We start from the raw sequence: 12,864 nt of genomic DNA, 5'->3' as shown, positions 1-12,864 counted from the left end.
ATACCAACATCGAGCCTTACATAGTCCTACCCAGCCTCATTATGTCAACATCGAGCCTTACATCATCCTACCCAGCCTCATTATATCAACATCGAGCCTTACATAGTCCCACCCAGCCTCATTTATACCAACATCGAGCCTTACATAGTCCTACCCAGCCTCATTTATACCAACATCGAGCCTTACATAGTCCTACCCAGCCTCATTATGTCAACATCGAGCCTTACATAGTCCCACCCAGCCTCATTTATACCAACATCGAGCCTTACATAGTCCTACCCAGCCTCATTTATACCAACATCGATCCTTACATAGCCCCACCCAGCCTCATTCATACGAACATCGAGCCTTACATAGTCCTACCCAGCCTCATTTATACCAACATCGAGCCTTACATAGTCCCACCCGGCCTCATTCATACCAACATCGAGCCTTACATAGTCCTACCCAGCCTCATTTATACCAACATCGAGCCTTACATAGTCCTACCCAGCCTCATTTATACCAACATCGAGCCTTACATAGTCCTACCCAGCCTCATTCATACCAACATCGAGCCTTACATAGTCCTACCCAGCCTCATTTATACGAACATCGAGCCTTACATAGTCCTACCCAGCCTCATTATATCAACATCGAGCCTTACATAGTCCTACCCAGCCTCATTTATACCAACATCGAGCCTTACATAGTCCTACCCAACCTCATTTATACCAACATCGAGCCTTACATAGTCCTACCCAGCCTCATTTATACCAACATCGATCCTTACATAGCCCCACCCAGCCTCATTCATACCAACATCGAGCCTTACATAGTCCTACCCAGCCTCATTTATACCAACATCGAGCCTTACATAGTCCCACCCGGCCTCATTCATACCAACATCGAGCCTTACATAGTCCTACCCAGCCTCATTTATACCAAAATCGAGCCTTACATAGTCCTACCCAGCCTCATTTATACCAACATCGAGCCTTACATAGTCCTACCCAGCCTCATTCATACCAACATCGAGCCTTAAATAGTCCTACCCAGCCTCATTTATACGAACATCGAGCCTTACATAGTCCTACCCAACCTCATTTATACCAACATCGAGCCTTACATAGTCCTACCCAGCCTCATTTATACCAACATCGATCCTTACATAGCCCCACCCAGCCTCATTCATACCAACATCGAGCCTTACATAGTCCTACCCAGCCTCATTTATACCAACATCGAGCCTTACATAGTCCCACCCGGCCTCATTCATACCAACATCGAGCCTTACATAGTCCTACCCAGCCTCATTTATACGAACATCGAGCCTTACATAGTCCTATCCAACCTCATTTATACCAACATCGAGCCTTACATAGTCCTACCCAGCCTCATTTATACCAACATCGATCCTTACATAGCCCCACCCAGCCTCATTCATACCAACATCGAGCCTTACATAGTCCTACCCAGCCTCATTTATACCAACATCGAGCCTTACATAGTCCCACCCGGCCTCATTCATACCAACATCGAGCCTTACATAGTCCTACCCAGCCTCATTCATACCAACATCGAGCCTTACATAGTCCTACCCAGCCTCATTTATACGAACATCGAGCCTTACATAGTCCTACCCAGACTCATTTATACCAACATCGAGCCTTACATAGTCCCACCCAGCCTCATTTATACGAAGTTCAAGCCTTACATAGTCCCACCCAGCCTCATTTATACCAACATCGAGCCTTACATAGCCCCACCCAGCCTCATTTATACCAACATCGAGCCTTACATAGCCCCACCCAGCCTCATTTATACCAACATCGAGCCTTACATAGTCCTACCCAACCTCATTTACACCAACATCGAGCCTTACATAGTCCTACCCAGCCTCATTTATACCAACATCGATCCTTACATAGCCCCACCCAGCCTCATTCATACCAACATCGAGCCTTACATAGTCCTACCCAGCCTCATTTATACCAACATCGAGCCTTACATAGTCCCACCCGGCCTCATTCATACCAACATCGAGCCTTACATAGTCCTACCCAGCCTCATTTATACGAACATCGAGCCTTACATAGTCCTACCCAACCTCATTTATACCAACATCGAGCCTTACATAGTCCTACCCAGCCTCATTTATACCAACATCGATCCTTACATAGCCCCACCCAGCCTCATTCATACCAACATCGAGCCTTACATAGTCCTACCCAGCCTCATTTATACCAACATCGAGCCTTACATAGTCCCACCCGGCCTCATTCATACCAACATCGAGCCTTACATAGTCCTACCCAGCCTCATTCATACCAACATCGAGCCTTACATAGTCCTACCCAGCCTCATTTATACGAACATCGAGCCTTACATAGTCCTACCCAGACTCATTTATACCAACATCGAGCCTTACATAGTCCCACCCAGCCTCATTTATACGAAGTTCAAGCCTTACATAGTCCCACCCAGCCTCATTTATACCAACATCGAGCCTTACATAGCCCCACCCAGCCTCATTTATACCAACATCGAGCCTTACATAGCCCCACCCAGCCTCATTTATACCAACATCGAGCCTTACATAGCCCCACCCAGCCTCATTTATACCAACATCGAGCCTTACATAGTCCCACCCAGCCTCATTTATACCAACATCGAGCCTTACATAGTCCCACCCAGCCTCATCAATACCAACATCGAGCCTTACATCGTCCTACCCAGCCTCATTTATACCAACATCGAGCCTTACATAGTCCTACCCAGCCTCATTTATACCAACATCGACCCTTACATAGTCCTACCCAGCCTCATTTATACCAACATCGAACTTTTACATAGTCCCACCCAGCCTCATTTATATCAACATCGAGCCTTACATAGTCCCACCCAGCCTCATTTATACCAACATCGAGCCTTACATAGTCCTACCCAGCCTCATTTATACCAACATCGAGCCTTACATAGTCCTACCCAGCCTCATTAATACCAACATCGAGCCTTACATAGTCCTACCCAGCCTCATTTATACCAACATCGAGCCTTACATAGTCATTCCCAGCCTCATTTATACCAACATCGAGCCTTACATAGTCCTACCCAGCCTCATTTATACCAACATCGAGCCTTACATAGTCCTACCCAGCCTCATTTATACCAACATCGAGCCTTACATAGTCCTACCCAGCCTCATTTATACCAACATTGAGCCTTACATAGTCCTACCCAGCCTCTTTTATACCAACATCGAGCCTTACATAGTCCCACCCAGCCTCATTTATACCAACATCGAGCCTTACATAGTCCTACCCAGCCTCATTTATACCAACATCGAGCCTTACATAGTCCTACCCAGCCTCATTATATCAACATCGAGCCTTACATAGTCCTACCCAGCCTCATTTATACCAACATTGAGCCTTACATAGTCCTACCCAGCCTCATTTATACCAACATCGAGCCTTACATAGTCCCACCCAGCCTCATTTATACCAATATCGAGCCTTACATAGTCCCACCCACCCTCATTTATACCAACATCGAGCCTTACATAGTCCTACCCAGCCTCATTTATACCAACATCGAGCCTTACATAGTCCCACCCAGCCTCATTTATACCAACATCGAGCCTTACATAGTCCTACCCAGCCTCATTATATCAACAGCTCACTATTTGGGGTCAAAATAATTGTACAAACATGGATCTTTGCTTCCAATACCTGTTATTCTCACTCATTTGAATACTTGTTTATTTCCTATGTTAACATAAAGAAACATGATATTAGTAAATTCACTATGTAATAAATACTTTTTGAGTGAAATGGTATCGGACAGACATGTTTGAATACTGATCCTGCGTCTCCTTGCGCAGCTTCCAATGTATCTTGTAAGAGCTCATCTAAGCAAAATTAAAGGGAATTCGTGTTAAGGTTTATGGACATTGCAAATGATTAGAAATTCGAACACAATTTGCATTGTTTCAAACATTGTATGATGTGTGTCACTTAGAATCCAAATACAGTATGTGAGTTTGAAACAGGAACATTTGTGAAAGTAACATTATTAAAGCTATACTTATTGCTAACTCTATGCAGCACACGGCTGGGCTAGGTCTGGCTCTCAAGCAGTAAAACACAGGCTGTCATGCCTACAGAATACAGAATACAGAATATCTGGCTCTGGCCCACTCCTTTAATCCTCCAATGCAGAGTCCTCAACTCCATTCTCTTTATTTTCATTTGCAATATTTCATTTCTCTGAAACGGTTCTAGCAAATTGTCTGAAAATGTAGTACAAGTTGCAAAATAATACATTTAATGTTTTGTGTCAAGAATCTGGTCAATGAGATGCACCGTTGAAATAATTTTTATCGCTTAAAAAAATGAATTCCATAATAGCGAGAGACATTTTTCCAAAACCTGCAGCTGCCCAAAATCAGCCAGGAAGACATGTATAGCCTGAGCTACCCAATTACTGAAAGAGAGAAAACAATACAATCCGAAATCTCTAAAATGTGAAGGCCCCAGGGCCGGACAGGCTCCCAGGGGAACATTACAAAATATTTAAAGAGGAGCTAACTGAACCCTTACGGTAAGTGTATCGTAGGGCACTAGCGGAGACGACCTTCGCGCAATCATGTGAGATAGCCCTTATCAGGATAATATATAAACAAGGCAAAGATCCTCTGTGGCCTGAATATTACAGACCTCCCTGATCAATCAGGACACTAAAATATTCACCAAAATGATAGCGGACTAGCCGCTATGGAATGGGTTCAGATGCACAAAATAAAAAACTTCGCCTTAGTAGCATTGATGCCGAAAAGGCATTCGATAATATATTGTGCAACTGTGTATTCTTTACTCTTGACAAATTTGACTTAAGTGGAAATTTCAATAATATGATAAAAGCTATGTACAATACACCAATGGCCAGAATCATAGCAGCAGGACGCCTCTCGGATCCCTTTCAGTTGTATAGAGGAACGTGTCAGGGATGCCCTCTATCGCCACTATTGTTCAACCTTGCTATAAAACCCCTAGCAATATATTTGAGACAAATGAAGGAATTTAAGGGGATCAGGATGAATAAAACAGAATTAAAATTATCAATGTTTGCCGCCATATATTGATGTTCCTCACTAACACTAACGAATCAATTAAACACATACTGCAGCAAAACTTTGTGTCCTTCGCGGGATTCAAAATTAACATATCAAAGACCGAAATGATATACATTAAGGAACCGCTCTATACAAAAAAGCCGAATATTCTACTAGTAAAAATCACACAAAAACCTATAAGATACTTAGGGGTATTACTGGAAGCAGATCTCTCCAGGCCGTACGATAATAACTTCAAGCCAATAATAAATAACATAGTAGGAGAATTAAAGAATAGGATGACCTTACCACTGTCTCTCGTCGGCGGTGCAAATGTGATCAAAATGATATTTCTATACCCCATGCAAACCCTTCCTACTGACACATACAGAACTATGCTAAGCAAACCCTCCCTGTGCTACTGAAACATACAGAACTATGCTATGCAAACCCGCCCCTTCCTACTGACACATACAGAACTATGCTATGCAAACCCGCCCCTTCCTACTGACACATACAGAACTATGCTATGCAAACCCTCCCTGTGCTATTGACACATACAGAACTATGCTAAGCAAACCCTCCCTGTGCTACTGAAACATACAGAACTATGCTATGCAAACCCTCCCCTTCCTACTGAAACATACAGAACTATGCTATGCAAACCCGCCCCTTCCTACTGACACATACAGAACTATGCTAAGCAAACCCTCCCTTCCTACTGACACATACAGAACTATGCTATGCAAACCCTCCCTGTGCTACTGACACATACAGAACTATGCTATGCAAACCCTCCCTGTGCTACTGACACATACAGTACAGAACTATGCTATGCAAACCCTCCCCTTCCTACTGACACATACAGATCTATGCTATGCAAACCCTCCCCTTCCTACTGACACATACAGAACTATGCTAAGCAAACCCGCCTCTTCCTACTGACACATACAGAACTATGCTAAGCAAACCCTCCCCTTCCTACTGACACATACAGAACTATGCTAAGCAAACCCTCCCCTTCCTACTGACACATACAGAACTATGCTAAGCAAACCCTCCCCTTCCTACTGACACATACAGAACTATGCTAAGCAAACCCGCCTCTTCCTACTGACACATACAGAACTATGCTATGCAAACCCTCCCCTTCCTACTGACACATACAGAACTATGCTATGCAAACCCTCCACTTCCTACTGACACATACAGAACTATGCTATGCAAACCCGCCCCTTCCTACTGACACATACAGAACTATGCTAAGCAAACCCTCCCCTTCCTACTGACACATACAGAACTATGCTATGCAAACCCTCCCCTTCCTACTGACACATACAGAACTATGCTATGCAAACCCTCCCCTTCCTACTGACACATACAGAACTATGCTAAGCAAACCCTCCCCTTCCTACTGACACATACAGAACTATGCTATGCAAACCCGCCACTTCCTACTGACACATACAGAACTATGCTAAGCAAACCCTCCCCTTCCTACTGACACATACAGAACTATGCTATGCAAACCCTCCCCTTCCTACTGACACATACAGAACTATGCTAAGCAAACCCTCCCCTTCCTACTGACACATACAGAACTATGCTATGCAAACCCGCCACTTCCTACTGACACATACAGAACTATGCTATGCAAACCCTCCCCTTCCTACTGAAACATACAGAACTATGCTAAGCAAACCCTCCCCGTGCTACTGACACATACAGAACTATGCAAACCCTCCCTGTGCTACTGAAACATACAGAACTATGCTATGCAAACCCTCCCCTTCCTACTGACACATACAGAACTATGCTATGCAAACCCGCCACTTCCTACTGACACATACAGAACTATGCTATGCAAACCCTCCCCTTCCTACTGAAACATACAGAACTATGCTAAGCAAACCCTCCCCGTGCTACTGACACATACAGAACTATGCAAACCCTCACTGTGCTACTGAAACATACAGAACTATGCTATGCAAACCCTCCCTTCCTACTGACACATACAGAACTATGCTAAGCAAACCCTCCCCGTGCTACTGACACATACAGAACTATGCAAACCCTCCCTGTGCTACTGAAACATACAGAACTATGCTATGCAAACCCTCCCCTTCCTACTGACATACAGAACTATGCTATGCAAACCCGCCCCTTCCTACTGAAACATACAGATGTTAACAAAAGGCGCAGAGCAATGACAACATTTCTGTGGGGATCCATAAGAAGCAGAATAGCTTATAAAAACGTACAGCTTGCAAGAGAAATGGGGGGTATTAACCTACCAAATATTAGGAACTATAATATGGCCTGCGTGATGAGACACGTAGGGGACTGGATTCAAGACACAAGCTATTATTCCTGGACATACCCTGAGAGAACTAATTCATAAAAGGTGGACTGACATCCCACTAATCCAGAGAAACAACACTCTATTCAAAGACATGATAGTCACCTGGAAAACTCTCCGGGAAAAATATAAACTATCTTTCACAATCTTAAGATATAAATCAATCCAAGGGAATTCTAGTTTCACACCTAGGTCCACACAATCCTCATTCCAATTTTGGAAATTTAATTAACAGAGACCAGCAGGAATTCATGAAATTCCAAGATTTTGCCAAAAAATGGGACATCCCGCAAAATCTGATTCACGCCTTCTCACACACACACAGATAATCAGCTACTGTAAAAAGTTGACTAACCACAAAACCGCCATACCCCAAAACAACTAAATTGATAACTATTTCAATCTCAACACACACAAAAAATCCACATTATCAGAACTATACAATATGATAAGAGATCAGGATATGGAGAACACTCGCGCTAATACTCTCAGAGCATGGAAAATAGATTTCCCTGAGATACAAAATATGGGACAGCTGAATAAAGGCAACCAGAGAATTCACAGGCTCGTACCATCGGTGACCTGGAGGGAAATGCAATTCAAAGTAACACACAGGGCATACATCTCGTTCATGAGACAAATAAAAACGAGGACAGGCGACACAACGAAATGTCCAAAATGTAAGAAACCAAAGGCCGACCACAAACACTGCCTTTGGACCCGTGAATATATATCCAGATACTGGGACCGGGTGTTAAGCTTTATAAAGGCAAAATTGAAAATATCCTGGGTCAAGGACCCAATTCCTCTGATTTTCGCTCACAGAGAATTGGACACATGACCGCCAAATTCGCAAAACAGTGACAAGTCCCACAGAAGTCATACTCTTAGCAGCAAGAAAGACAATTATGTTAATCTGGTTATCACCACACCAACCCTCGCTGGAGAATTTACACAACGTGCTGTACAAACTAATGACAAGTGACAGACTTGAAACGTGCCTGGGCAGAAACAGAACGCTGGGGGACTTCCATCTGAGGTGGGATTGGTTCCTGGAAGGGACAAATATGGGGACAAAAGACGATATAGGATTGAAAGCCCTGAGAACAACGATAGGGAAAATATCCAGGTAACCCACCACTATTTGAGAGCTCTATGATGCCATGGTGAGGTGGTACAGGATGCTCGATACATATGGTTGAATAATATAGTCTCATTTCCGGGAAGACATCTGGTTCAGAGAGGAACGAACGCACCAACACGATTAGTTGAGTTAATAGTTAAGTTAGATTATGTTAAAATAATATATTACCGGCAATCTGATTGGGAGTACCACATAGACAGCAGGACATGTAACTAAATTGTATTAAGGAAGAAATTAGAGAAAAATGTAAATGCTTCAACGGGAGGTCGTTAGATCCCCAAATCAGCTAATACAAGGTTCCAGACTGGACCAGGAACGGGAGATAACTAAAATACCCCAAATACAGACTAATTCTGAATCCAAGCCGAGAAATGGATACCATTTCAGGAATTACAACAGACGGAGCTGCGCCAACCCCACCCACGCACGCTTTAAGACGAACATGAAATGTTGATTATAATACAATGTAAGTGAACGAACAATGTTATTTACTGTACCCGAAAAGTAAATGTAAGCAAGGTGTATGTGTCACTAATAAAGATATCTGTGGGGAAACATGAATTCCAAGGTAGCGGCTGCACCGATTTGGCGGAAACTTCTGGCAGGTTTCAGGATGGAAGAACGGTGCCCTCACCCTTTTTGCAGAGTCGGGCAAGGTGTTTGGTATACATTCATTCTAAAAAGGTGGATGCTAGTTTGTAGTAGGTTATAAGACCTTTTAATGGACAAACAAAATAATTCTTCATCGGTAACATCAGCGCTTTTGAAACCTGTGCGTTTCATTACAGGAAACGTGTGATGTTTCAAACTCTCTATATTATCATTCCAGCTATGAAGAATTATTTTGTCGGTCCTTTTAAATGGTTTCACAACCTAACATCAGACCCACCCCTCCCTAAAGCCAATATTAATACCAGCTCATTGAACCACATTAATAGAGTATATAAGTTATGAAAGGATTTATACAATATATAAGGTTGTATACAAACGGAAAGGCTTAATTGTTGACAGTTTAAATGCTATGCTAGACCTTCTTAATAAACAATTGGAACACAGAGGAGGGTTATGTGCATAACATATAGAATGGACTTTACTTCCCCAAAAATACAATATGTTTAGTACGGAAGTGAAAACCTCCTTCGTTTCAGATTAAAAACTAAAATGAGACTTTGTGATGTAAATAATTAGAAACTTGATTTTTCAGGAAGAGAAGAAACGGCTGAAACAAGAAATCGAGAAGAGAAGGGCGGGGGCGGCGGAGAAACGGCAGAAAGTCCCCGACGACGGATTACCGGAGGAGAAGAAACCATTTAAGTGTCTTACTCCAAAAGGGTCGTCTTTTAAGGTAAATATGGAGACATCTTGCACTTCAATTATTTCACGTTTGCAAATGTGTGCCCGTTTCTTGTTGTTTTCCTCAGAGTATAGGAAATTTGCAAAGAATTTGCAAAGAATTGAGATGCACCCGATGGCATTGTACGTAGGGTTACCTTCTCACACAGAAGAAGAACGTGTTTGTGTAGCCAAAGTCCCCTCTTCCCACCTGCCCGTGTCTTTGCTGGCTCTCTGATAAGGATAAGGGAAAACTTCGCCATTCAGAAACACCTAATAAATGCTTTAAAAAAATGAAAGCAGTTGATCTTTGCTAGTAGTTCTGTTAGATCTGCTCAGGAAAGCCAATTAGACTGTTATATTCTTTACAGGTTGTTCTCTGGTTGGCTACCTGGGAGTCACTGAGGCTTGACACAATTAACATAGATAACAGAAACAGCAGTGAGTTTGCACACTCGGAATTGTATCCGACGTGATTGAGTCTAATCACAATAAATTCTGATAAATGGGCAGAACTGCCCCTGCCTTCCAGTCATCTGAATTGGCATTTTCAGGAGACTTTGTGAAAATAAATGCATTTTGTCACAAAATATGGTTCCATGTCCAATTTAAATACTAGCATCCAAGAGGCACATAGTTCTAAACTATGTTCTTAATCGTAAATACCATTTTTACATATAGATAATTCAGTGATGTTCCAATATATAGAACCATACTTTTTTTTTAAAAGTGGTAACAAATATTAGAATTAGGATTACAACATACAGTACTAACAATCTTTTTCTTTTTCTGTTTTTTTTCCATATTTTACAGCTGTACTTTATAATTTTATATAGTGTATGTACTTAAAGTTTTTATTACATGCCTGTAAAGATTTTATGTGGAATGTGTGTAGTTTTAATGGAAGGAATGCATGACTTAACCTGTGCTTCAGTTGTGGTAAAGTTAAATAATTGCATGCGTTTTGTGTCTAACAAAAATGATGATTCTGGGATAATGTTTCACACGAAAAGCTGCAAACACAAATGTTGTAGTTGTGTGTATTTGTATGGCCGTGCTGAGCTGCTGTACGCAGAAAAGAGATCTCGTACATAAAAAAGGAGAAACAGGAGAACACGGCAAACATTTGTACTCTAAGGCAGGGGTGCGCAAACAGGGGGGGTGCGCAAACAGGGGGGGTGCGCAAACAGGGGGGGGGTGCAAGATATTTCTGGGGGGGGAGCGCGGTGGTTGCAGAGACCCCGCGCTCTTCCCAAAGGCATTTACATTTAATGCCAGGAGATCGCGTGTGGCCTCTGCAACTCAACTCACCTTGATTCAGGCCGCCGGTGTGACGCGTCGCCATGGCAACTGAAGTGAAATCACATGACCTGTGATGTCATATGATGCTGGATACAAGGTGAGGGGGGGCGCGAGCAGGCAGGGGGGCGCAGGATAAAACGTTTGCTCACCCCTACTCTAAGCTGTGAGTAAAACTAAACAAAAAAGCGCATACATAAAAACATTGCGTTGGCGCCCAGTGAGGGTCACAGCGACCCTCGCAGCTTCTCATTTTATCTCCACGACAACCTGTATATTCTCCAGTTCCTGAAGCACCATCACATTATTATTACATATTGTACAGCACAGTCTGTGTATCATTGTAATCCAGTTACTAAGGGTATTTATCAGTGTGCAAAAATATATATTTTCCAGTATTTCTAATACACTACTATAAACATAAAAATATTATTTCAACTTGTTAATGGGAAATTATGTTTTACGCCTCGTATTTTTGCACACATGTTTTAGTCTCATAGAGCTGGAGCTAAACTCAGAAGCAATTTAATTTTAGGGGTAACACCCACCCCCCCCACTAACTATTCCCTGATTAAAGTTGGTAAAGATGGACTCTGACAATATGTTTGGGAATGTCCCCAGGTGTGGGGTGCAGACTGTTCCTGGGGTGAGGATGTTTGGGAATGTCCCCAGGTGTGGGGTGCAGACTGTTCCTGGGGTGAGGATGTTTGGGAATGTCCCCAGGTGTGGGGTGCAGACTGTTCCTGGGGTGAGGATGTTTGGGAATGTCCCCAGGTGTGGGGTGCAGACTGTTCCTGGGGTGAGGATGTTTGGGAATGTCCCCAGGTGTGGGGTGCAGACTGTTCCTGGGGTGAGGAGGTTTGGGAATGTCCCCACGTGTGGGGTGCAGACTCTTCCTGGGGTGAGGATGTTTGGGAATGTCCCCAGGTGTGGGGTACGCAGACTGTTCCTGGGGTGAGGATGTTTGTGAATGTCCCCAGGTGGGGTACGCAGACTCTTCCTGGGGTGAGGAGGTTTGGGAATGTCCCCAGTGGGGTACGCAGACTCTTCCTGGGGTGAGGATGTTTGGGAATGTCCCCAGTGGGGTACGCAGACTCTTCCTGGGGTGAGGATGTTTGGGAAAGTCCCCAGTGGGGTACGCAGACTCTTCCTGGGGTGAGGAGGTTTGGGAATGTCCCCAGTGGGGTACGCAGACTCTTCCTGGGGTGAGGAGGTTTGGGAATGTCCCCAGTGGGGTACGCAGACTCTTCCTGGGGTGAGGAGGTTTGGGAATGTCCCCAGGTGGGGTACGCAGACTCTTCCTGGGGTGAGGTTTGGGAATGTCCCCAGTGGGGTACACAGACTCTTCCTGGGGTGAGGAGGTTTGGGAATGTCCCCAGTGGGGTACGCAGACTCTTCCTGGGGTGAGGAGGTTTGGGAATGTCCCCAGGTGTGGGGTGCAGACTCTTCCTGGGGTGAGGAGGTTTGGGAATGTCCCCAGGTGGGGTACGCAGACTCTTCCTGGGGTGAGGATGTTTGGGAATGTCCCCAGGTGGGGTACGCAGACTCTTCCTGGGGTCAGCAGGTTTGGGAATGTCCCCAGTGGGGTACGCAGACTCTTCCTGGGGTGAGGAGGTTTGGGAATGTCCCCAGGTG

The 12,864-nt window shown here is 43.9% G+C and overlaps 1 protein-coding gene across 12 annotated transcripts in view; it reads left to right on the top strand.

Moving 5' to 3' along the window:
- CALD1 (caldesmon 1) overlaps nucleotides 1–12,864 on the top strand; it is a 255,486-nt gene that overhangs the window by 217,464 nt on the left and 25,158 nt on the right. For all 12 annotated transcript variants that reach the window (XR_012801944.1, XM_075603039.1, XM_075603040.1 and 9 more), the window contains one exon: nucleotides 9,803–9,943. Coding sequence is in view for 11 of the 12 variants with exons in the window: in XM_075603039.1 (XP_075459154.1) it covers nucleotides 9,803–9,943 (141 nt within the window). In the remaining variant the exon portion in view is untranslated. The remainder of the gene's footprint in view (nucleotides 1–9,802; nucleotides 9,944–12,864) is intronic.

Source organism: Ascaphus truei, chromosome 5, assembly GCF_040206685.1.
Source record: "Ascaphus truei isolate aAscTru1 chromosome 5, aAscTru1.hap1, whole genome shotgun sequence".
NCBI classification, from domain to species: domain Eukaryota; kingdom Metazoa; phylum Chordata; class Amphibia; order Anura; family Ascaphidae; genus Ascaphus; species Ascaphus truei.
This window is presented reverse-complemented; position numbering and strand designations above follow the sequence as displayed.